This window comes from Ursus maritimus, unplaced genomic scaffold (genome assembly GCF_017311325.1).
Source record: "Ursus maritimus isolate PB19 unplaced genomic scaffold, ASM1731132v1 scaffold_22, whole genome shotgun sequence".
Classification (NCBI taxonomy): domain Eukaryota; kingdom Metazoa; phylum Chordata; class Mammalia; order Carnivora; family Ursidae; genus Ursus; species Ursus maritimus.
In genome coordinates this window covers 18019614-18044616 of record NW_024424675.1, presented here as the reverse complement: position 1 = coordinate 18044616, position 25003 = coordinate 18019614, and the positions used below count along the sequence as shown (strand labels likewise).

The following is a 25003-nucleotide window of genomic DNA, read 5'->3' as shown; positions in this document are numbered from 1 at the left end:
GATACTGATGCCATGGGGTCGGAAGACCCCAAGCCCCCCGCCCCCGCCCAGCTCCCCCCACCCCGGCTTACTGCACGCTCTCCACGGTCTCCCTTCCCACCTCGGGACCCCCGCAGGCCCACACGCCGCCCCTCCAAGGTCAGCCCGCAGGGGGGACTTGCCTTGAATTTGTTGAGCAGAAGCTTCAGGACCTGTGGGGTGGTCATGGTGCTGTTGATGCGGACGTTGGTGACGGAGCCGTAGGCCGGCGTGAACACTGATGTCTGTCAATAGAGGGGTCCAGCTCAGGGTGGCAGTGGGGACAAGAATTGGACCCTAAAACCCAGGCGTCCCAGCCCCGTGGCCTGGGGTAAAGGGCACAGTGACAAGGGCACTCACCCCGTGTACCCTGAGAGCCATGCCCCCACACACAGCCTGACAGACAGTGGGCTTTGAAGTCAACAAGGCAGCCCGGGGCTGCGCCTAACTCGGGAGCTCGTCTCCCACCCACCATCCCCATGGGAGGCTGGGGGGCGGGGGGTAGATGGGATCTGAGCTCGGCAAGTGGCAGGGTGGGGGAGGAGGGACCGACCCAGATAAGGAAAGCCCTCTCTTCAAAGAAAACACGCACAAGGCCCCTTCCTCTGTGACTTCAACACAAGGTCTCTGACCCCTCTCCCCTGATGCACTTGCTTCTGGGTCTGGGTTCGGACCAGGCGGCGGGAGGAAAGGAGGGTCAGCTAGTGTTGGGAGGGGGGCGTGGGTAGTGTCTGGACGCCCCCTGATTTGAGTCCTGCTTCTGGGGGTACGCTCAGCTCACAGAAAAGTGAGACCACACAGCAGCCGAGAGGCCCACGGTGTAGGAAGAGGGGAACGTGCGGATTTTCCAGGCAGGGCGGACAGCTCTGATGTTCGTGGGATCATCTCATCCACCACCCTAGGGGGGAGTTTCCTGATCTGGAGTCCCTCATCCCTCCCAGAGCCAGCAGAGCCCGCAGCCCACCCACGACCCAAGACAGAAGGGCAAACACTTGGCTTCCCACTTGTCTGTAGCCTTGAGGTGTGGCCGCTGCCCAAGAAGAGGCCTCATTCCCTTGGGGCTACCCCTGCCCCCAACCCCCCATCCTCTCTACCTTGTGGTTGTAGAAATGGCCATTGATGGAGAAGCGGTGGCGTCTGATTCGCCTCTGGTCACTGGGTGTCCTCACGTTGCCACGGCGACGCACCCCAACATCACTGCGCGTGCGCATCAGCTGTGGGGTGTCTTCCTGCAGGGGCTTCAGGCCCCTGGAGTCTAAGAGGGAAGGGGCAGGTGAGCTCTGTCTGCCTGGACCGAGGATGTGGCAGTCTGCACACAGTACCCTCTTTGTGGCCAATGCCACGGTACCCACCCCCGCCTCCCCCGAAATACAGTTCGTAAAAACAGTATTTCCTGCCGCGGGAAAAACATACGGTATAATTTACTGAGAAGCAATACAGTGACAAGATTCAGAGCAGAGACTTCAGAGCCAGATTCCCAGGGCCAAATCCCAGGTTTGCTATGTGTCACTAACCCCTCCATGCCTCAGTTCCCTCATCCATAAAATGGGCATAATAATAGCACCCACATCACGGGATTGTTGTGAGGGTTTACTGAATTAATTCACACAAAGCATTTAGAATAGTGCTTGGCACAGGGGAAGCATGACATAAGGACTTGCAAGATATTGCCAACTGACAGTATCTATCAAAATTACAAATGCACATAGCCTCAGACCCAGAAATTCCACTTGGAAGAATCCTACAGACACTGACAATGTGTGAAATGACACGTGTCCAGAGCCGCTAACTGCTGTTTGTCACAGCAAAAGACTGGAATGACTTCAGCGTCCATCAGTGAGGAGTCTCTCAGCTATCATTTCTCCACACAATGGGATACGGCAGAGCTGGATAAGAATGCCGAAGTTCCTTACGGATTTGTGCGGAACAGTCCTCAAAACTAACAGAAACAGAGATGTGCAACGTGCTACCGCTTATGTAAAAAGGGGAAGAAAAGAAATGACCTCCCACCATAAAGGGACCTTGCTGTGTATTTGCTCGTATCTGTACAGAGGATATCCGAAAGAATGCATTCAAGTATCTTCTAGGAGGGAACCACTTATGTGAGTAGATAAAATGGGGAACTTCCGACTGTCTCCCTTGAATACTCTTTGAATCTTGAACCACGTGAATTTTATTTATTCAGTTTACAGCATCTAGATCACATCAGTCTTTACACAGCGGAGCCCGACACGGGACCCTTCCCACCGCGCGTACCTGTGGGGCTCGGCGTCTGCCCACCCTCGGGCGGGGCATCCACTTCCGAGATCTGAATGCTGGGCATGGTGAGCGGCTTCAGGATGGAGCTGGGAGACAGAACACAGAAGGGAGACCGGGTCAGCCCCTGCAGGAGGACCCTCCCTCTCCTGCAAGGGGAGCACTTGGCCTGTACCAGGCTGGGGACCGGCACACCCCCTTGGGGGCGGCCCGTGCAGAGTGTCCCGTGAGGCTGGCTCCGCTCCAGGGCTGAGCACTGGGGGGGAGGGGGTGTTCTGGAGGAGAAGAGGCTCCTTCCCGGCATCGGCAGCAACACAAGCACCGGATTCATCAAGCCCGGGATGGAGAACACCGAGGAACAAAATCTGCGTGCTGTCTGCATTGAGTCCCTGAGCACACACAGGTTCTTCAGCTTATTTGGAAAACCCTATAATAATGGACATCTGTTTCTCCAGACAAGATTCCAGTTCAGATCCTTTCCTGTTGGAGGAGTGACTCAGAAATGGCTTCTGGCATCTATAAGGAACGGGGCTAATAGGTTGGCTGCCACGAGGGTCAGAGCAGCTTTGGAAGGGCCACTGATGACAGCGTTCTTGGGGCTGCCAGACGGGACGCTCAACCAAGCTGGACCCCATGCAGTCTGAGCAGAGTCCCGGACAACTGGCAAATGACTCCCCTCTAAGCCAAAAGGGATAACGACAGCAGCTCAGAGATGCACAGCCAAAATCAACAGGAGATTTGAGCAGAAAAGAGAATCATATTTAACCCCTTACGGCCATCCCATAGTGAGAAGAGTGTGGGCTCTCTGGGACCCAGTAGAGATGGGACTTAGGGTTCAGGGATGACAGTTTTAAGGACGAGAATAAAAACTGAAAATCTGACAGAACTTTCCACTGTCCTAACTCTGGACTTCTGACCCCAGACCGGAACTGGGGAGAGCCGCTCCGGAGTGGTGAACGTCTGGTGCTCCCAGCGACCACCGCCCACTCCCTCACCGAAGCAGAAACTGGTCTCAGCCTGCTTCTCGTTCTTACCGCAGTGGCCCAGGTATTCACTTTATTCTAGCCAGCATCGGGGATAACATTAGTTACCGTTCCTGACAGCCCTCTCAAAAGTCCTGGCAGGTTTTAAGAACCAACCAAGACCAGCTTGATGTTGCAGGGGAGGGAGAAGAAACGAGCGCGCCAAGTGAAGCATGCGTCAGCCGGCTCAGCCAAAAATCACGCAGTCGAATGGTATTCTAAAAATCCTCTCACGTAGGGGACGGACTGTAGCATAGTCTGGGCGTCGTAATGCGGCTGTGGCAAGGGTTTGGCCCACAGGAAATCCAAGATGGTGAAAGGGCTGAAATCGAAGTAGAGCGTGAAACCAGCCAAGGAGGTGAAGCCAGAGAACCTTGACCAGACATCCCAGCGTCTGATGGGCTGGGCGACTTCCCTCCTAAAACTCCCTGGGAAAGAAAGCAGATCAGCTCCAGGGTTTGGCCACAGTGCGGGTTTCTCTCAACTTTGGAGAAAGATGGATTTGGCTGCGGAGTTTAACAGAACGTCCAGCGTGTCCAACAGAGAGGGCCTGGTTCTGGTTGAAAACAGAAAACGCATCACTGTGGTTTTGGCTGAGAGGTCAGCACATGCCGCCCACACTCTGGCCTCGAGGCAGCAGCAGCAAGTCGGAGGACGGAGCACGGCTAGTCAGTCACTCGGCACCAAGAACTCCAGTCCCTGGAAGAAGTCCCAGCAGAGAGGGCGGGCCTCCCTACATGCACTTGGCTACTCAGGTGGCAGCAGAGGGAGGGGACGAACGGGCTCGGGCTTCACAGACCTTCCAGTGGGAACGCGGAGGAGGGAGCCTCCCAGAATACTGTCACGCTGTCACCCAGCTCTGGGTGTGGCCTGAAGGAAGCAGCCCCCTAGCTGACCTCACAGGAGTGGTTTGGGCAAGGCCTGATGTTCCTTTTCTTCTTCCAGTTTCCCCCAAGTCATGGAGAACTTTGGAGAGAAGGTTCTAGGCCTTAGTGTCTCCACAGCTGGGTCATTCTGTAAGGAGTGGTCCCCATGGGAAGGTGCTGGGCACCAGGCGTCCATCAGAAATCTGCAGGCGAGGCCCAGCTGGCCACAAGTGATACCCCTCAGAGATTCAAGAATTCTCCATGAGGAAGGACACACCACAGCCAGGCCTTGGCCCTTCCCCCCTCTGACTCTCACCCAGTGATGGTAGTGAGAGGCACGGTGGCCTGATCACACCAACACTGGCTCCTTCCTCCTCCTCCTCCTAAGCCCAGCAGAGGTGCACAGTGCAGGTGGGGAGAATGGGAGCCGGAGTCAAGGCTTGCTGGAAGAAGGTGGCACTTATCTGCTCAAGAACATTGAAGAACAGAACCCCCAGACACTCCCGGCCACCCGCAGTCCCACCTCTCCTACTCACCCCTGAGCCCCCAAGTTGCAGCCGGAGTGCCAGGAGGAAGAGGATGGTGGGGGGCGAATGCGCTCGTTGTCATCCTGCATCTGCAGACGGATGGGCCGGCGCAGCCCCCAGGAGATGTTCAGTAGCCCCTCCACGATGAACTCATCTTCCTCCTGCCCACGAGACAGTTGGCACGGTGAGCCGGCCCAGAAAACCCCGCAGAAGCCAGCAGCCCACGGGGGGACAATGGACAGCGCCCTTGACGCGGGTTGGCTGGGCGCACCTGTTACACCGCACCCCAGCTCGAGACACACCCCACCGCAGACGACCCCTGACGCCCTGAAGACGACCTCACAAGTCAACGCGAAAGTTGCCTCGAAACTCAAGTACATGTATGTAAATGATAAAAATGGGTTTTCTTGTCTTTATACTTTAAAGAAAGAAGAAGACATCTCTCAGGGTAAATGAGACGAGCCTTGCTAACAGAAGCCAGAGCGAGATTCTTGAATTGGCTACTTTCCCCTCCCCTACCGTGGAAAGTGATCCGGCCTTAGCTACAACATATGGTTAGCAATCTGACCTGCTGGTTGAAGGAGATTTAAAGTAACATTTCCCCAAGTTTATACTACCGAAAACGAGCTCCTCAGGCTGATCAACTGGTACCTTAAAAAGGGTGTCACGTGATCATGAGTTGGGAGATGATATGTTAATCAGATTTCTTACCAGCAGAACTCCCCAGAGGCTTTAATTAGCTAATGTGCTACATTAGGCCTCTCCAAGAGGTGAATAAATCCTCCAAGAATTCCAAATTTATACTCAAAGGTTGTTGACTGCTAACAAGTTAAACGTCAGACCCTTCTAAAGGCATTGGCATGTTTTGTCGCAAAGAACTGAGTCTCATTTATTATAATGAGTCTCTATTTAATCATAGAGCATTCTGAGAATTTATTCTCTAAGACACACCGCGGAAAAGCTCTCCAAGGACCAAAATCTTGTGAATAGCCCAGCCTCTCATGAGGAGAAGCTTTAAGGACAGTGCCTAAAAAGGGTCAGGCCTTCTTTCTCAAGTCTCAGAAAACCCCACAGCTGTCAGTTCTGGGCCACCGCACTTCTTCAGGACGAGCCACGTGGATGAAGAGGACAGCCATCCAATGAACAACTGACCCGGATCCCAGGATCATCCCCAGGGGCGAGGGGGAGAAAAAAAGAAGGCAGGAGAGGAGGGGAACAACTTTCAGGCAGGTGGGTGTCTTGGAGGAAAAGGCTGTATAGATGGCCTTTAGCTGGTGAAGGCTGGCATACCTACTGTTACATCACGTGATTTTAGGACCAGATTTAACCCAAAGTAGGACTTTGTCTACATGGACTGGTTTGAGGGACACAGAAAAAGCCACTGCATCTCACATACTCTCCCCAACCAGCCCGCCTTCGTAGCTGAAATTCAACCATCTGATATCTGTTTCTATGGATTGAATCACCATGGCTTGATAACCTGAAAATGTGTTTAGAAGGGTATTACACATATCTTATCAGTCTAGAACACTTGAGTATAAATTACTCTACCTGGCTTCTACATGACTCACCATCTACCTGATAACAGGCTTTACGGAAATGGATATGGGTTGAGTAAGCTTAGATTCGGGCTGGGGGCTGAGGGAAGCCGGAAGGAGAGCAAAGCGCGTCCCAAGAGGGCACCCTAGGAAGACCACTGCAGTTGTGGGGAAGGGCCAGCGTTTCCACGCAGAGCTGACGCGGCTTGCCCAGTTGCTGTAGCAATCAGACATGGGCCGGGATGTGTAAACAGAGAGGACTGGGTAAGATCCCTGAATTGCCCGAGAAGAAGCAGCCTGCTTGAGAGCCATGAGAAAGGGCCCCCCTTTGGAGGACCCTCTCTGAAGCCGATGCTAGCCCAGTCTCATCCCCAGGAATGTCTCTGGAACAGAAAAGCTCATCCTCTTTAGAACAAAATGAGCCTGGGATCTTCTTCCAAAGAACTCCAGGGACTCCCGCTAACATCCTAAATGAGAGGCCACTCCCAAGGGAACAGGAGAGGCAGGGACCCTTAGGCCCTGGAGACATGGAGACAGACTGGGCTGGCCCACACGCCTTCCCCAGAGACTCCTTACCTCACGGTGTCGGAGCTGCAAATTCTGGCCTTCGTAGTACAAATTGTAGGTCTTCAGATGCAGGAGAAGTTCATTCCTTAGGGAGAAATACAAAAGGTGTGACATTGTCAGCTGAAGCCGCTGTAATGCTCCTGTTCCCCCTTTTCTCACTTCCAACCTGGCCCTCAGCGACCCCAGTCTGGGTGTCTGTCCACACGTGTGTAGACACATGCACACAGCCATCACACCCATCCCCATCTTCCCCCAGGATCGAGGTCAAGAACAGACCCCACCTGGAACAGACTGAGCGTAAGAACACTCCAGCAAACCAAGGCTGGCCGCTCTGACAACACTCCCCAAACCAAGCTCCATATCCAGTCCTCCGTAAGGCAAACACGCTGCAAAGTCCACCATGTGTCTCTGGCCTCTCACTGTCCTTTCTCCCTCACCTCTGGCGGGACAATCGCTACAGGCTTTCACGAGACTCAGAAACGTCTAGGCTTTTCAGAAAGTTAAAAGGGACAGGTCTGGACCCACAGACTTATGCTTCATAGACACGACCCGATGGTGTGCTTAAAAACTTCCCAACTCCCATCAACAGTGGAGGATGGCTAAAGGGAGCTGTCGCCAGTCAGTGGGATATTACATAGTGACAAGAATACAAATGAGCCACGCACAACACGGAGGAATCTCACAGACACTAGGCTGAGGAAAGGCCACATATTGTGTGATCCCACTTGGATGAAGTTCAAAATGGGTGTTAGAATTCAGGAGAGCGGTTCCCCTTGGGGAGCAGTGACCACAAGGGGGCAGGAAGAGATTCTGGGCCCCGCAATATTCTGTTCTACAAGGTTTTCTCTTTTTATTCTATCCTAAGTGCTTTCAGTTTATTGAAAACAAACATGGCAGGCACCTGGCTGGCTCAGTGGGAAGGGCGTGTGACTCTTGATCTCAGGGTCGTGAGTTCAAGCCCCATGGTGGGTGTAGAGATTACTTAAATAAACTTAAAAAAAATTTTTTTAACTTGCAAATCTCCCTCTGAAGCCCTATATCAGGCCTCCGTAGCTGTTAAATCCTGGTTTTCCGGCGGCCCCCTGGAACACAGCTCTACTGAACAAGAGACAGTGAGGACCCCCCCACCTTTGTGATCAGGGTGAGCCCTCATCCAACCTGAGAACAATCCACTCCCGTTTTCTGTGAAAGTGCGTGCCGGTGCCCGGGGGCCGGGAAAGGAGGAGCTTGGCCATGGTGCCCTATGCTTATGCCAGGCAAGACGCTACAAAGTTGGGTCTCTGAATGCAACCATTCAATGGAGCGGCTTGGGGCCACACCAGAGGTCAAGGCTGGCTTGAAATTCCAAGAAGCTCCTGACAAGTTAAACCTAGAAAAATCGGAGTAACTCTATGCAAGCCTAAATGAATTAGTGAAAAATGTGACTCCTTATAACTTAACACGAAAGCTGCTTGGTGTTTTGGAGTGCACAGATCGGAAATTACTGGCCAGCCGGGGTCCCTGGAGAAACCCCTCGATGAAGCGATAAGAATGATCCCCAGTTCACACAACTGCATGTCTGTCTACGGCCAGATATGTGGAAAGGAATTAAAGCAATTCGGTCTCGGGTAAGTTAAACATTTTGTTCAGAGAGAGAGCGCTCAGTATGCACGAACCCCTGTGCTGGATATAAAAATATATCCTCAAAATTATCATTTAAAGAAGTCCCTTTTGGCTCCCATTAGCAAAACCTCTGAGCTCAGGAGATTTAAGTGCATATAAAGCAATGAAACTATCTCCCATTCAGGGGGCACCTGTGCCCATTCTGGTCAGCACCCCAGCAGCACAGGGACACGACCCAGCGGGGACTCCCTCAGGGGACACCATGGACAGCACAGGGGGCAGCCACCATTAATTCCTCCCTCCAGGACACCATCTCTCTTGAACCCCCAAAGGTGTTGAGTCTTGAAGGTCCCCTTTCCTTCGCTGTCCATGGCCAGGCTCCGGGGCCATGTTTTTATCTAGAATGCCAACCTTGGTGTGCTCTCACTCATTCACACTCAGCAGCTTCCCTGCTTCCCACACACAGGCGCCCCCCCACCCCATACACAGAAGAGCCTCCCCTGCCAGGGGCTTCCATCACGCGAGGCTGGCCACTGGGGACATAACACTAAAGCCAAAAATCTTACTTGGAGATGTATTTGTCTTGTCCGCACGGGACTAGGGAGGTTTGGTGACTGTAGTCCATTCTTCTGTTCTCTTTTCATCAGAAGGGGAGACCTGTATTTGAAAAAAGACACAGGTCAAAGTCAGGTTGGGTCCTTAGGAACTCAGCAGAACTTGGGCCAGGGGAGGGGACACATGGCTCTCTGTCCCCACCCCAAACCTGCAGCCTGGGCAACCCAGTGCTTGATCCAGGGCTAGTGGAATACCACACTGCCGGTACCGCCTCTGCTCGTCACAGCCTCTGGGGAAAAACACCCAAAGGAGAGATGACAACCCTTGGACAACCCCAGATCAAATGCTCCAGTCCCTAAGAATGTTGCCATGGAAGGTGGTGCCAAGGGCGACCAACACGTCTCCCCTGAAGAGATCTTCACAACACAGGATAGAGATGTGTCTGCCAGGGAAGACTCAGATTCCACTGAGGGACACCACAGATTGGCAGGCACCTAAATATGCCCACACGGAGCTGGACGCAATAAATCACAGTGGACGCATCTACAATCACCATTAAAATATGGTCACGTGAAAGGCAATAAATTACCTGGGAAAATGACAACACGTTATGGAAACACAGGGCACAAAACCATGAGTTCGATTTTGTTTAAAATACATGGCAGCATAAAATATGCACATATATACATTTATATGAACAGACATATATATTCAGATATTCAGATACACATGTCAGGGTTTCTCAACCTCAGCACCCCTGACACTTGGGCTAAGTCATTCTTTGTTGTGGGGACTGTTTTGTGCACTGAAGGACATTGAGCAGCACCCCTGGCCTCTACCTACGAGATGCCGGTGGCACCACCCAGTCATGACGATTAAAAATGTCTCTGGACATTCCCCAGTGTCCCCTGCGGGCTAAACTGCCCCCAGTTAAGAATCCCTGGCATATGTATATATGTATAAAAATCAATGAGGGATTGGCTCTCTCTGGGTAATGGCATTACCCCAAATTTTTTTCAAACATTTTATTATGAGAATTTTCAAACATAAAGATGAAGAATAAGACCAGAACAGCCGTGGCAGCGTGGCTCTTCTACCCTTGACATTTACTATCCTTCTTTATCACACATCTGTCCCGCTACACATTCCTCTATCTATTCAACAATCCATCTTATTTTTGATGCATTTCAAGATTTTATTTATTTATTTGACAGAGAGAGAGACAGCCAGTGAGAGAGGGAACACAAGCAGGGGGAGTGGGAGAGGAAGAAGCAGGCTCATAGCGGAGGAGCCTGACGTGGGGCTCGATCCCATAACGCCGGGATCACGCCCTGAGCCAAAGGCAGACGCCTAACCGCTGTGCCACCCAGGCGCCCCATTATTTTTGATGCATTTCAAAGTAAGTTACAGACAAAACAAGTTTCATAACTTAAGGAGATTGAAATCGTACCAGTTGTCTTCTCCAACCATAATGGTATGAAACTAGAAATCAACAGTAGGAGGAAAACTGGAAAAATCCACGAATATGTGGAAATTGAACAACACACTCCTGAACAACCAATGGGTCAAAGAGGAATGGAAGTCAAAAATATCTGGAAACAAACAAAAATGGAAATACAACATACCAAAAGTTATGGGATATGACAAAAGCAGTTCTAAGAGGGAACTTTATAGCAATAAACACCTACATTAAGAAAAAAGAAAGATCCCAAATAAACAATCTCGAGGAACTAGAAAAAGAATAAACTAAGCCCAAAATTAGAAGGAAGGAAATAACAAAGATCAGAGTAGAAATAAATGAGATCAGAAAAACAATAGAAAAGATCAATGAAACTAAGCTGGTTTTTGGAAAAGGTAAACAAAATTGACAAACCTTTAGTTAGACGAAGAGAAAAAACTCAAACAAAATTAGACATGAAAAGGAGACATTATAACTGACACCAGATATATACAAATGATCTTAAGGGACCACTATGAACAATTACATGCCAACGAATTGGATAACCTAGAAGAAATGGATAAATTCCTAGAAACATATAGCCTACCAAGACTGAATCATGAAGAAAAAGAAAATCTGAATAGACCAATAATGAGTAAGATTGAATTAGTAATCAAAACCTCCCAGGTTTTGAAAAGCAAAGCAAAGCCCAGGACTAGATGGTCTCACTGGTGAATTCTACCAAACATTAAAAGAAGAATCAATACCCAATTCTTCTCAAACTCTTCCAAAGAACCGAAGAGGAGGGAACATTCCCAAACTCATTTTATGAGGCCAGCATTACCCTGATACCCTTATAGCCAGGTAAACATACTAGCAGATAAGAGAACTACAGGCCAGGGATTCCAGGTGGCTCAGTCAGTTAAGCGTCTGCCTTTGGCTCAGGTCATGATCCCAGGGTCCTGGGATCAAGTCCCACATCGGGCTCCTTGCTCAGCAGGGAGTCTGCTTCTCCCTCTGCCCGCCACTCCCCCTACTTGTGCTCTCTCTCTCTCCCTCTCTCTCTCTGACAAATAAATGAAATCTTAAAAAGAAAAGAAAACTAAACGATGAGTGTAAATGTAAAAATTCTCAACAAAATACTAGCAAACCAAATTCAACACTACATGAAAAAGATCATACAACATGATCAAGTGGGATTTATCCCTGGGATACAAGGAGGTTCCACACATGTAAATCACATATGATCACCTCGACAGATGCAGAAAAAGCATTTGACAAAATTCAACATCCTTTCATGACGAAAACTCCAACCAATTAGGTATAGAAGGAATATACCTCAACATAGTAGAAGCCAGATATGACAAGCCCACAGCTAACATCATACCCAACAATGAAAAACCAAAAGCTTTTCTGAGACCAGGAGCGAGACAAGGGTGCCCACTGTCACCACTCCTATTCAACACAGTACTGAAAACCCTCGCCAGAGCAATCAGGCAGAAAAATAAATAAAAGGCATTCAAATCAAAAAGGAAGAAGTAAAATTGTCTCTGTTTGCAATATGATCTTACATATAGAATATCCTAAGGACTCCATGGGGCACCTGGGTGGTTTGGTCAATTAAGCATCGACTCTTGGTTTTGGCTCAGGTCATGATCTCAGGGTCGTGAGATCGAGCCCTGCGTCTGGCTCTGCACTCATGGGGTGTCTGCTTCCCTCCCTCTCCTTCTGTCTCTCCCCCCACTCGTGCATGCTGTCTCTTTCTAAAATAAATAAATAAACCTTTTAAAAAAATCCTAAGGAGGGACACCTGGGTGGCTCAGTCAGTTAAGTGTCTGCCTTCAGCTCAGGTCATGATCCCAGGGTCCTGGGATCGAGTCCCACATCAGGCTCCCTGTTCAGCGGGAAGTCTGCTTCTCCCTCTCTCTCTGCCTCTCCCCTCCTTGTGTGCAAGTGCTCTCTCTCTGACAAATTTTTAAAAAATTTTTTAATTAAATAAATAAATAAATAAAAATCCTAAGGATTCTACCAAAAAACTTTAGACTTAATCAATGAATTCAGTAAAGGTGCAGCATACAAAATCAGCATGCGAAAATCAGTTGTGTTTTTTTTTTTAAGATTTTTTTATTTATTTGCAAGAGAGAGAGACAGCCAGCGAGAGAGAGAACACAAGCAGGGGGAGTGGGAGAGGAAGAAGCAGACTCCTAGTGGAGAAGCCTGATGTGGGGCTCAATCCCAGAATGCCGGGATCACGCCCTGAGCCGAAGGCAGACGCTTAACCATATGAGCCACCCAGGCGCCCCTAAATCAGTTGTGTTTCTGTACATTAACAGCAAACTATCTGAAAAGAGATAAAACAATCCCATTTACAATAGCAACAAAAAAAAATAAAATTCTTAGGAATAAATTAACTGAATTAACTGTACACTGAAAGTTAAATGATATTGATGAAAGAAATTGAAAAAAAAAATAAATGGAAAGACATCCCATGTTCATGGATCAGAAGAATATTGGTTTTTTGTTTGTTTTTTAAGACTTTTATTTATTCATTTGAGAGAGAGACAGAGAAAGAAAGAGGACAAGCATGGGGAGAGGCAGAGGGGGAGGGAGAAGCAGACTCCCTGTTGAGCTGGGAGCCCGATGTGGGGCTCGATCCCAGGACTTGGAGATCATGACCTGAGCCGAAGGCAGGCACATAACCATCTGAGCCACCCAGGAGCCCTGAGAATATTGTTAAAATGTTCATACTACCCAAAGCCACCTCTTGATCAACATAATCCCTATCAAAATTCCAATGGCATTTTTCACAGAAACAGAAAAAATATCCTGAAATTTATAGGGAACAACAAAAGAACTCAAATAGCCAAAGCAATCCTGAGAAAGAATAATGCTGGAGGCATCACACTTCATGATTTCAAACTGTACTACAAAGATATAGCAACCAAAACAGCATGATGCTGGCACACAGACCAATGGAACAGAATTAAGAGCCCAGGGGCGCCTGGGTGGCACAGCGGTTAATCGTCTGCCTTCAGCTCAGGGCGTGATCCCGGCGTTCCGGGATCGAGTCCCACATCAGGCTCTTCCGCTATGAGCCTGCTTCTTCCTCTCCCACTCCCCCTGCTTGTGTTCCCTCTCTCGCTGGCTGTCTCTCTCTGTCGAATAAATAAATAAAATCTTTAAAAAAAAAAAAAGAATTAAGAGCCCAGAAATAAACCCATGCACGTACAATTAATATTTGACAAGGGAGTCAAGAATATTCAATGAGGGAAGAATAGCGTCTTCAATGAATGTTGGAAAAATTGGAAACTCCTATGCAAAAGAATGACATTGGCCCCCTATCTGAGACCAATCACAAAAAATAACTTGAGGGGCACCTGGCTGGCTCTGCTAGTACAGCATGCAACTCTTGAGGTCACGAGTTCAAGCCCAATGTTGGGTGTAGAGACTACCTTAAAAAAAAATTAACTTGAAATGAATTAGACTTAATTAAGACCTGAAACTGTAAAACTCTAAAGAAGAAAACAGAAATAAAGTTCCTTGGCATTGGCCTTGGCAACAATTTTTTGGCAATGACACCCAAATCATGAGCAACAAAAGTAGAAATAAATAAGTGGGACCACATAAAACTAAAAAGCCTCTGTACAGCAAAGGAAACAATCAGCAAGATGGAAAGACCACCTACAGAATGGGAGAAAATATTTGCAAACCATATATCCGGTAAAGGGTTAATATCCAACATATGTAAGGAACACAGAGAACTCAATAGTAAAAGAAATCAAATACTCCAATTAATAAACGGGCAGGGATGCGGCACCTGGGTGGCACAGTGGTTAAGCGTCTGCCTTCGGCTCAGGGCGTGATCCCGGAGTTCTGGGATCGAGCCCCACATCAGGCTCCTCCGCTGGGAGCCTGCTTCTTCCTCTCCCACTCCCCCTGCTTGTGTTCCCTCTCTCGCTGGCTGTCTCTCTCTCTGTCAAATAAATAAATAAAATCTTAAAAAAAAAATAAAAATAAAAATAGAACAACCAGATGATCCAGCAATTCCACTTCTGGGTATATATCCAAAAGAACTGAAAGCAGGATCTTGAAGAGAGATTTATACACCCATGTCCACAGCAGCATTAATCACAACAGCGAAAAAAGTGGAAGCCACTCAAGGGTCCATCAACCGATGAATGGATTAACAACGCACAGGAGACATATTCCACGGAATAGCATGCAGCCTCAAAAAAGAAGGGGATTCTGACACGTGCTACAACATGGAAGAAGCCTGAGGACATTCTGCTAAGCGAGAGAAGCCAGCAACCAAAGGACAAATACCGTATGATTCCACTAATAGGAAGTCTCCAAAGTAGTCAACATCACAGGAACACAAGGTAGCAAGTTGGTTGCCAAGGCTGGGGAGGAGGGGGAATTCGTGTCTAACGAGTGGAGTTTTACTTTTGCAACAGTAAGTGTTCTGTGGCTGGGTGGTGGCGTTGCTAGGACAACAATGTGAATGTCCTTGATGCCACTGAACTGTGCACTTGAAAATGATGACGTTGGTATGTTTTATGTGTATTTCGCCATGATATAAAAGAAAATGGAAGAGGGAGGCAGAAAAGCCCGTGCGATGGTGACACAACGTGAAAAGGACACGATCTGCTGTTGCTGGCGTTGAAGCTAGAGGAAGGGGGCGCGATCCAAGGAACGTGGTGGCCTCTAGAAGCTGAAAACGACGAGCAAATGAATTTTCCCCAGGTCCTCTAGAATACAGCCCTGCTGACACCTTGATTTTAGCCCAGGGAGACCCTGTAGGTCCTGACCTAAAGAACCCTCAGATCATAAATTTGTGTTGTTTTAAGCTGCTAAATTTTGGCACTTTGTTAAAGCAGTCCCAGGAAACAAATACAAGAGGCCCCCTAAAAATGGGGCATCGATGCAGGGAGGAGAGTTGAAGGGCTGAGTTTCATTCAGAAAATTCAATCCCCAGCTGTGTACCCAAAAGTGGTACCCTAAGTACACAGTTGCTCTAAGTTCTAAATTTTAATTTTTCGGCTTTTCCTAAAAGGGAAAAAAAAATCATAAAAATTGGAGTCCAGAGGCGCCTAAGTGGCTCAGTGGGTGACACGTCCAACCCTTGATCGCAGCTCAAGTTCTGGTTTTGGGGTTTTTTTTAAAGATTTATTTTTTTATTTTACAGAGAGCGCGAGAGGGAGCCTGCGTGAGCGGAGGGAGACAGAGAAAGTCTCAAGCAGACTCCACGCTGAGCAGGGAGCCAGACATGGGGGCTCGATCCCAAAACCCTGAGATCACGACCTGAGCCGAAACCAAGAGTCAGACGCCTAACCGACTGTGCCACCCAGGCACCCCCCTCAGCTCAGGTCCTGATCTCAGAATTATGAGTTCAAGCCCCGTGCTGGGCTCCGTGCTACTTAAAAAAAAAAAAAATCAGAATACATATGTACTGCAAAGAAGAAGGAGGAGAAGGTGAAGGAGAAGAAAGAGAAAGAAAAAAGAAAGAGAATCAGACTGGTGAGAAAGGTTTTTTTTTTTAAGTGACAATGACCCATAACTAGTGAGTACCCATTTTTAAAAAAGTATTCTTTCTAAGAGGAAAACAGAGCAGGAGGCAAACCGTAAGAGACTCTTAACTAGGAAACAGACTGAGGGTTGTTGGAGGGAAGGAGGAGGGGGATGGGGTAACTGGGTGATGGGCATTAAGGAGGGCACTTGCTGTGATAAACGCTGGGTATTTTTTTTTTTTTAAGATTTTATTTATTACTTTGACAGAGACAGCCAGTGAGAGAGGGAACACAAGCAGGGGGAAGTGGGAGAGGAAGAAGCAGGTTCCCAGCGGAGGAGCCCGATGTGGGACTCGATCCCGGAAGGCCGGGATCACGCCCTGAGCCGAAGGCAGACGCTTAACGACTGCGCTACCCAGGCGCCCCATGAACGTTGGGTATTATATGCAACTGATGAATCACTGAATTCTACCTCTGAAGCTAATAATACAGTATATGTTAATTAAATTGAATTTAAATTTAAATTTTAAAAAATGAAAAAAAAGTCCCCTTCCTATGCAGGTTTAAATGTATGCATTGCACAAACATTCCTCGTGTGCCTGACATGTGCATTTTGCGCTTACTGATGGTGATTCAACAGCCAGGGGAACAGGCACAGCCCTGCCCTCCAGATGCAGTAAGAGATGGACGGGGGAGACTGTTCTAGCAAGGGAAGCAGATGCTATGGCAGCACACCGAAGGGCACCCAATCTGGACTTGGGTGGGGCCTAGGGGCTTTCTGGACGAAGCGACCTCTAGGCTGAGACCCCGGGGATGAGGTGGAGCTGGCAAAGGGGCAGGGCAGAGTGGTCCCGACGGAAGCCACAGGCACTCCTGAGCCGTGCAAGATGGGGCGGGGCCCGGTTTGGGACCTTGACCACGTCCAGGAGTTCAAGGTGCCACGGGAGGCGGCGTGGTAGTCCGAGTAATGGCCCCAAAGATACCCAGGTCCTAATTCCAGGAGCCTGTGAACGTTCCCTTATAGGATACAGGGAATCCCCCGTCCCCAGGTGTGATTAAATTAAGGTTCTTGGAATGGGGGAACCATCCTAGGTTACCTGGGCGGGCCTTAAATGTAGTTACAAGTGTCCTTATAAGAGAGGCAGAGCGACCTTCTGGAACATCAACCCCAGCAGAGAGAGAGAGAGAGAGAGAGAGAGAGGGAGAGAGTCGGGAAGGTACTAAACTGGATGAGGATGGAGAAAGGGGCCAGGAGCTAAGGCCTGCGGCTCCCGAGTCACAAAAGGCAAGCGAATGATTCCCCGCCCCCAGCCCTCCTGATTCCTGGGCTTGGGCCGGATGAAACAGATTTCAGACCTCTGGCCTCCAGAATGTTAGAGAGTAAATTTGTTGTTTCCACCCACCCCATCTACGATCCTGCTTACAGAGCCCCTAGGGAAACAAGGGGAGGGTGTGATGTGCCTTGAAATTCGGAACAGCTGCCCCACCCCGCCTATTTTGGGAAAGGATTGTGGCAGACAACAGAGGCAGGGGGACCCCTGGAGGGGCCTGACCCGGGAAGGGGGCGATGGGGGCGGAGTCACAGCGTCTATAGGGTTTAAAGAGGTAGAGCGAAAAGTCGTGATACACCAGTTAAAAAGGTTTGGAAAAGGGCCCCGCTGCCAGAGTCACCGTGGGGCTAAAGGCAGAGTCCAGGTGCTGCAGGGGCTGGGGGCGCCACATTCGCACTTGCCAAGTTGAGGAACACGGGCTGACTTTGAGACATGCCCACGGGACCCTCTGGTGCAGCCGGGTCTGCGGCCCAGGAAGGTGACTGCATGGAGCTCCGAGAGAGGGAGGTCTGGAACATACGGAGGGGCTGAGGGGGCAGGGCTCCGATGCACCCAGTAGGTCAGTGACCGGCAGAGGAAAAGGAGTCCCTCGAAGAGGAGGAGGGAGATAGGTTGCCCCGGCAGCCAAGAGAATAAGTTGCCTTGAAAAGGAGGCGGGTCAGCAGAGCCAGAAGCTGGTGGTAGGAGCCAGAGAAGGAAAACCCAGAGCAGCCTCTGAGCCGTGACGCAGGACCTCAGCCAGAACCAGTTCCACAGCCTGCCTGGTGCAGAAATGAGATTAGCGGTGCCTAGCCGTCCACAGACCTTCTCTCTCTCAACTCTCCAGTCTTCCTTCAACCAGGGAAACGCTGTTCTAGTCTTTCTTTGATTCTCTTCTCTTCCTTCCATTCTTGGTTCTTCTTCAGCAATGTCTCTACGTCCTCTCTCGAGCACTGTCTGTTCATCTAACCATCTATCCATCCATCCATCCATTCATCCATCCAACCATCCATCTCTGCCCCTATCCTCCAAGTACCATATCATTTTTACTCATAACCTTTCATCTCCTTCTTTCCCTTAGAATTCTGCAGCTAATCTTCTAACGCATGGATTGGATTTTCTGCAGGACTCTCTTTTGTTCACTGCCTCCATCATAAGCTATAATTTAGTAATTTCATTTTGCATCTGAAAGCAGTCTGTCCTGTTCTTAAGACAATTCCCTTTGATAGCACGCCCTCTTAAATCTGCTCAGCACACTAATTAGGGAATTTAAGTCTTCTCTACAGTTATTAAAACTATTTGGTACTTGAGAAAAAATAGGCAGATCAATGTAACAATATAGTGTACAGAAATAGACCCAAATATATTTGGGAACATAGACTGTGGGGTGCATTTCTAAATAGTCGGGGCAAGATAGATTAATTTTTAAAATGTTGCTGGAGAATTGACCGGCTTTTGGAAAGGGGAGGTTGGGGAAGCTTAATCCCTACCTTACGCCTGCCACCCAAAGAAATCATAGATGAATAAAAAATTTAAACATTAAGACATAAAATGCTGGAAGGAAACACAGGATATATATCAACTTGAAGTGGGGAAAACTTTCCCATGAAAGACCCCAAATCCAGAAGGCATCATTGAAAAAAAACAAAATGGAGCCAACCTGCAAAAATTTCCAACTTCTGTTTAGAAAAAATTTTTACCCTATCCAAAGTCAAAAGTCAATGACAAATTGGGAGAAAACATTCACAATACATATGACAAAGGGCTAATGTCGTTAATTTGTAAAATTAATAAATCCATAAGAAAAAAGATTCTACATCTAATAGAAAATTGGACAAAGAACATGAACAGTTACTTCGCCAAAAAATAAATACAAATAATTAATAGATTTATGAAAAGACGTTCAACCGCCCTAATCACTATTTTTTTACTTGCCAGATAAGTATAAATCAAGTAGTCTGATGGCCCAAATGTGGGGATTCTCCAAGGTTCCCTCACTACCTGTCGGGTGATCTTAGCAAGGCCATCGCTACTATCAGACCTCCAGGCTCAAGTTGCCCGATCTTTGTCTCCAACCTGAACTTCTTCCCACCTTTTTTCTTACTGCTATAAATCTTGAGTTAGGGGTGTTAGGAAAACACTTACTAGCCTACCACATTGTTGAATTAAACTTACATGTAACTGATTCTAGGACCCAATCCCTACTTTGTCTGTCTCAAGGACAACATCTGCATCTCTCTTCAGAAACTTTCCAACCATCACCACAAATCACTGGCTACCTCCAACTAATTGGGGGTTTGGGGGCGGTGGAGTCGGAGGGGGGGTTCAGCTAAATTAACATTCACTTTAAGGCAAACACAGCAGCAAAGCTAACAAAGGGCCGGAAATTTAGAGTTTGGTCTGATATTCCTTAAACAGAGTATTGTTCCTCACACAAGGAAGGGTCAGAGGAAGATGGTTGATGGGGCTGGAATGTGGATTCAATGGGACACTTCCTCCAAGGGCGCCTGCCAATATCTACAGCCTTGGAGAGAGGGATTTGTTCAGCTGACTCGTTGCAACTCTTCAGCCTTCTCTGTTATTATCGAGAATTTACGGGGCACTCTGGGACTCCAAAATGCCTTGTAAGAATCATTTACAAGCAACGCTTCCATGATGCCTTGAGAACACCAAAGTGGCAGGTGACCGGCGCCATCTTTTTGAGGAAGACAGAGCACAACGGGGAGGAAGGCGGGGCTTCCCATGTGGGTCAGCATCTCAGACACAGAACTGAAACAACTCACAGCTTCCCACACAGAAAAAGAAGGGGAGAGAAAGGGACGCAGATGAAAGGGCGACTTTGACACGAAACCTAAGTTTTATAGAAAAATAACTTTCTAAAAAAGTGTTCATAAAAGAATTAACGTGGAGTTGCTCTTTGGAAGTCTAAATCCTATTTAAACCTACTGAACTCCTTACAGGAACATCGTCATTCACCCCTCAAGAATTCTCAATCAGTACAACTTCCCTGAAGAAAGACTTCAAGAGGTAAAATGTATATTGAAGCACGTCTGCTAAAACATCTGGAGGTGTGTGTATCATTGGGCTTGCCTCATGGGGACATGAGCCTCCCAGGCCTTAGTCACATTGGAGACTCATTGGGGCCACTAACTAGTCAGTCCTTCCTTCTGGCACTGACTTCACGCCCTGGCTGAACTTTCTAGGTTCTCTTCAGTTCCATCAAATGCCTGGGCAGTACCATGAACCTTGCTAGTGGTGGATGGGAAGACCCATCCATTACTGCTTGTGGGTTCAACCTTCCCTAAGATCCAAGAGAATGTTTTGACAACTGGAAGGTTCCTAAGCCATTGGAGGTGATGACATCCCCGCCACAGAGAACATTCTAGGCCTGCTTTTCAAGCTCCATGAGCGTGCCCATGCTCTTCCACAGACCAAAGCAAATGCACATGCTCCCTAGACCCTGATCCAAAACTTAGCTCCCCCTTCAAAATATCCTCACTGCCCCCCAGGCGGTGTCGGGGGGCAGGCGCTCACACCCTGGCCTGTCCCTCACAGCACTTACCACCACGAAGAAACCACCCATCTGGTGTTTCTTTCCCTCCTGGGCCTGGAGCTTCCCCTTTCTGGACCCCAGCTCCCAGCCTATCCTTCTCTCCTGTGAATCTTCCCACGATCATTGTTTTTTCAAGGTCTGAGGTAAGAGGATTTCTAGAAGCTGGGCCCCACACAAGGATTTTTGGGCACATGAGTTACCGAGGAAGTGTTCTCAAGAGAACCCTGTAAGCAAGCGAGGGCAGCAGGACCGGGCAGGGGAAGGAGCTGGGTGACCGGGGTTCAGCTGGAGTCCAGCCACAGCCTGATCCCGGGGGAGCTCTGGGGTGTGAATAACTCCACGGACTTGTCCCGCCTTCAGACAGCCAGGCCAGCCTTTGCACCTTGTGCTAGTCAGTCACTGGTGGAGAGCCGCCCTGGGAGGAGGAAGGTGAGCTCCCAGGCACTGCCCTGCAAGAACCGTTCCCAGGACGAGGGAGCAACTACGACTCAGAAGGAATCCACTTTCTCCCACCCGCTGTCCAGCCGAGAGGAAGCAGCTGCCCACGCGAGGGGCCAGGTGCGCTGCAAGGCTGAGCTGCAGGGATGGGGACAGACACTTGCCAGAGCTCTGGACCAATCACACCCCGGCCCGCTGCCGCACAAAGGGTCCCTCCCTCTTCCTCTTCACAGACCCTCCCACTCACAGGTGTCTCCAGCTTCCCTGAGAATAGATGAGGGGCCGTGCAAGCCCTTGAAAGTCACCAGCTCAGGTTCTTGGGAGGAAGGCAAACATCGAGCACTCAAGGAGCTTGAGGAGGTGGGAAAAGGCATCCAAAGCTCTCTTCAAGAAGAGCAAAATCTCCTGTGTTCTTAGCTCTTGGCTCCTCCAAACTCCGGGGCCCTCACTCCCGTTCCATCAGGGCGCCTGGAGAACATGCCAAGGTTCATCTTCCTCAGAGCCTCCCTCACTGGCTAATCCCTACAGTTTCTGTTCCAGCCTAGAGACTACGCGGCTCTCATCTTATTGATCCACTGGAAGGTCCCCAGAGGGAGAAGGGCAAACGCAGAACAGAAAGGCTGGCAAACCACCCCTTGGCAGGAGAGCCCAGAGGAGACGAAGAACCCACTTCGTTTCCTACACCGTCTTCCCGGTGGCACAGCGGGAGCCGGCCTCGACCTCGGCAACTAGGGCGGGATGGGGGTCGGGGGGCCACAGCCAGTTAACAGGACCCAGGCAGTCCCAGTCTCTAAGACAGCACAGCTAGGAGAACGAGACAGGCTCGGGAAGTGGAGCGCTTTCCATGGAGAATTCCCAGGGAGGCAAACCCCACAGAGCCCCCCTTTGACCGACGAGAGGGACAGGGAGTCTGAGAGGCCTCAGCAGAAACCAAAGCAGGAAGGAGAAGCAGCTGGCCTCGAGACACACAGCTGCTCAGAGGTTCTCATTCTGGGCGCTCCTTAGACTCTCCCTGAGTGAGGACGGGGAGCGGGCAGGGGGGTGAGGGGGTCCATTTAAAATTCTCCATGTTCAGGCTGCCGCTCATACCAATGACCTCAGACCCTCTGAAAGGGGCCCAAGCATAAGCATTTTTATAGCCTTCCCAGGGGGTGCCAATGTACAACCAGAGCTGAGAACAACCTAGAAATCTGAAAGGGATAGAGCTGTGTCGACTGAGGACATCACCAAATGCATCTCGAAGCAGCCTTTCAGGAATAAAAGGAACAGAATTTTCTAAAAGCAAACTGAGTTGGGTCTTCGGCACCTGCCTTCCCATTGCTAATATCTCAAAGGGGAGAGAGGACAGCGCGGAGCAACCCAAAGTGTCGGTGCAGGCAGGGACTGAGCTAGCTGACGCAAAGGGCCCCACGACATGCAAACCAGGGCACCACACCACAGAAGCCAGGAAGCCAGCCCTGCGCCCCAGAAACAAAGGAAATGCTCACTGGAGGCCCACAACTTCCCCTTTTGGGGCCTGTCCCCACCTCTTGTCTGAGTCCTGCCCTGGCCCCCTCCGCAGGGGGATAATCTGGAGCTCCTGGGTTGGAGTAGAAAGTTATCCTACACAGTCCTTCATACTATAGTGTTAAAGACTGTCTCATCAGGTCTCCTGAGGGACTCTGCTTTGTAACCAGGCAGTGGTTCCAGAGGAGATCGGGCTGACCCCCGTGTACTTCAGCCCTTGATAGAGCGGCAGGAGGAAGTGCCGCTGGCAAACAGGAAGCCCCAGCCCTGTTGTGCCACACGAGGAAGGAGACTCGAGCTGTGGCCTGGCACACTGCCAAGTTCTAGAGATCACCGGAGATTCCACCTCCTGGTTCCTGAACCTGAACCCATCCCAGACATGGGCAAAATCCAGGCTGCCTGGGAGGCAAACGGCACACCTTGCCTTCCCTTTATTCAATAAAAGGCCCACTTACTGGCCAGGCCTGGGTCCCCTCTGGGGCCTGTTCGCCTCACTGATCCTCCCTTCCCTGAATGTACCCCCTCTGTCCCCTTTCCCAGGTGTATAGGCCCCCAGGGACCCACCCACACGGCTCGCCCAGTCACTCTGCTCAGGAAAGAGCCTGGCACCAAACACCACCCAAGCGGGTGCTAAGGTCTAGTGTCCTGAGTGTATGGACTGCACCCTCTCAGCTTTACATCTGACCGTGAATAAAAGGCTTTGCCAGTCCCCGCCCCCAAAGCATGCTAAGCATCAGGAAAGGGGGAGTGGAAGGTATCTGGTAAGAGATGGGCAGGTGGAAAAGAGCTTAGCTCAGGAGAACTAGCAGAAGACTTGTCTCGGGAGGCCCTTGACGACGGTTTCCCCCACGAATCAAGAACACAATAATTGTTACGGGGCTAATGACAAAACACCGGACGTGAATAATAGACAGCTACATAAATGAGAGTTTACTCTGGGCCACCTAGTATCTGCTTTGGCTCATTGAATCCCCATAACAACCCCATGGAGAAACCTCAATATCCCCATTTTGCAGATAAAGCAAATGAGGCACAAAGAAACGAAGTAACTTGTCCCAAAATACACAGCGGGGGGGGGGACTGGGTGAGTTCTTGCAAAGCAGAACCCTCTTGAGGTGGAGGGAGAAAAAAAGAGTTTTCAGCTAAAACTCAACCGAGCCAGCCGTATCCTAGAGGAGGGGGTTCTCACACTGGAGTGTGGACCAGAAGCCCCTGGAGGGCTCATTAAGTACAAATTCCTTTCCCCCTCCCTTCTGATTCAGTCCTTCTGGATGGGGTCTGAGGCTGTGCATTCCTAACAAGCAAGATCCCCAGTGACTGGCACTGCCCGTAACAAGGCTCTAGAAGCTTTATCTTCTTCCTTACAAGAAAGAACTCACGGGGAAGCTTTATTTTCTCCGTTTTACAGATAAGTAAACAGAAGTTCCCAGAATATTAGGCGACTCATCCCAGGTCACAGAGCTGACATGAAACCCAGGGCTCCTTCTGTGGTGCCCTGGCTAAGCGCTGGATATGGGGGCTCTGAGCAGGGCAGGCAGGAACGGGGTAGGGGGCTTCTGCTGTGAGCCACGGGGAAGGGAGGCAAGTGAGTGAAGGGCTGCACGGACCGGATGTAGGTAGAGCAGACCCTGCAAGGGGCCGGGGATAGAGACCCCGGCCAGGGACCTGGGCACCTGCCACAGACCCTAAGTCACATCTGCCCTCTGTCCAAAGAAAAGCTACCCGTCACACTCGTGGGTCCCACAAACCACCTGCTCCCCCAACCCGGAAAAAGCTAGGGGGCCTGACCGATGAAAGGTACGAGGCCCCCGCTGAGAGGGGAACTTGGCTCCCATGCTCGGAGGCAGCCCCTGCCTGGCCCACCCTCTCCAATGAGGAGCTGAGATTCCAGCCACACCGGGCTCCCCACAAGCAGCTTGGTCTGCAAAGCCCCTGCTCTTCTGGAGGCCAACTGGGACCCTGGGCCTGCTCTGCTCAGGCCTCTGTGCACAGGGCTGAGTCCCCAAGGCGGCTGGGACAGAGATCTGAGGAAATGGTCCTGGGATTCCTGCCAGAAGGGCCTGCCTCCCGTTCCACACCAGCGGGCGGGTGGCAGGGGAGTGACCTGGAAAGTCACCGCGGGGACTCACCCCAACAATCACCTCACAGGCCCGGATGAGCAACTACTTGCTTATAGGAAAGTCCCTCCAGTGTCCACAAGCTTCTGACCTTCTGGATGGGTGTTTAGGAGGAAACCCAGAGGCCCTTAACCTCGTATCAAAGAACCAGGGTGTTGGAGCAGGACCAAAAAAAAAAAAAAA

At 49.9% G+C, this 25003-nt stretch overlaps 1 protein-coding gene across 11 annotated transcripts in view; it reads right to left on the bottom strand.

Moving 5' to 3' along the window:
• Positions 1–25003, bottom strand: part of RASSF2 (Ras association domain family member 2) — a 44608-nt gene that overhangs the window by 10500 nt on the left and 9105 nt on the right. For all 11 annotated transcript variants that reach the window (XM_040638006.1, XM_040638009.1, XM_040638005.1 and 8 more), the window contains 6 exons: positions 8963–9053; positions 6804–6879; positions 4699–4850; positions 2275–2363; positions 1113–1273; positions 162–263 (listed from right to left, as the gene is read on the bottom strand). In XM_040638006.1, coding sequence (XP_040493940.1) covers positions 162–263; positions 1113–1273; positions 2275–2363; positions 4699–4850; positions 6804–6879; positions 8963–9021 — 639 coding nt within the window. In that variant the 5' untranslated portion in view covers positions 9022–9053. The remainder of the gene's footprint in view (positions 1–161; positions 264–1112; positions 1274–2274; positions 2364–4698; positions 4851–6803; positions 6880–8962; positions 9054–25003) is intronic.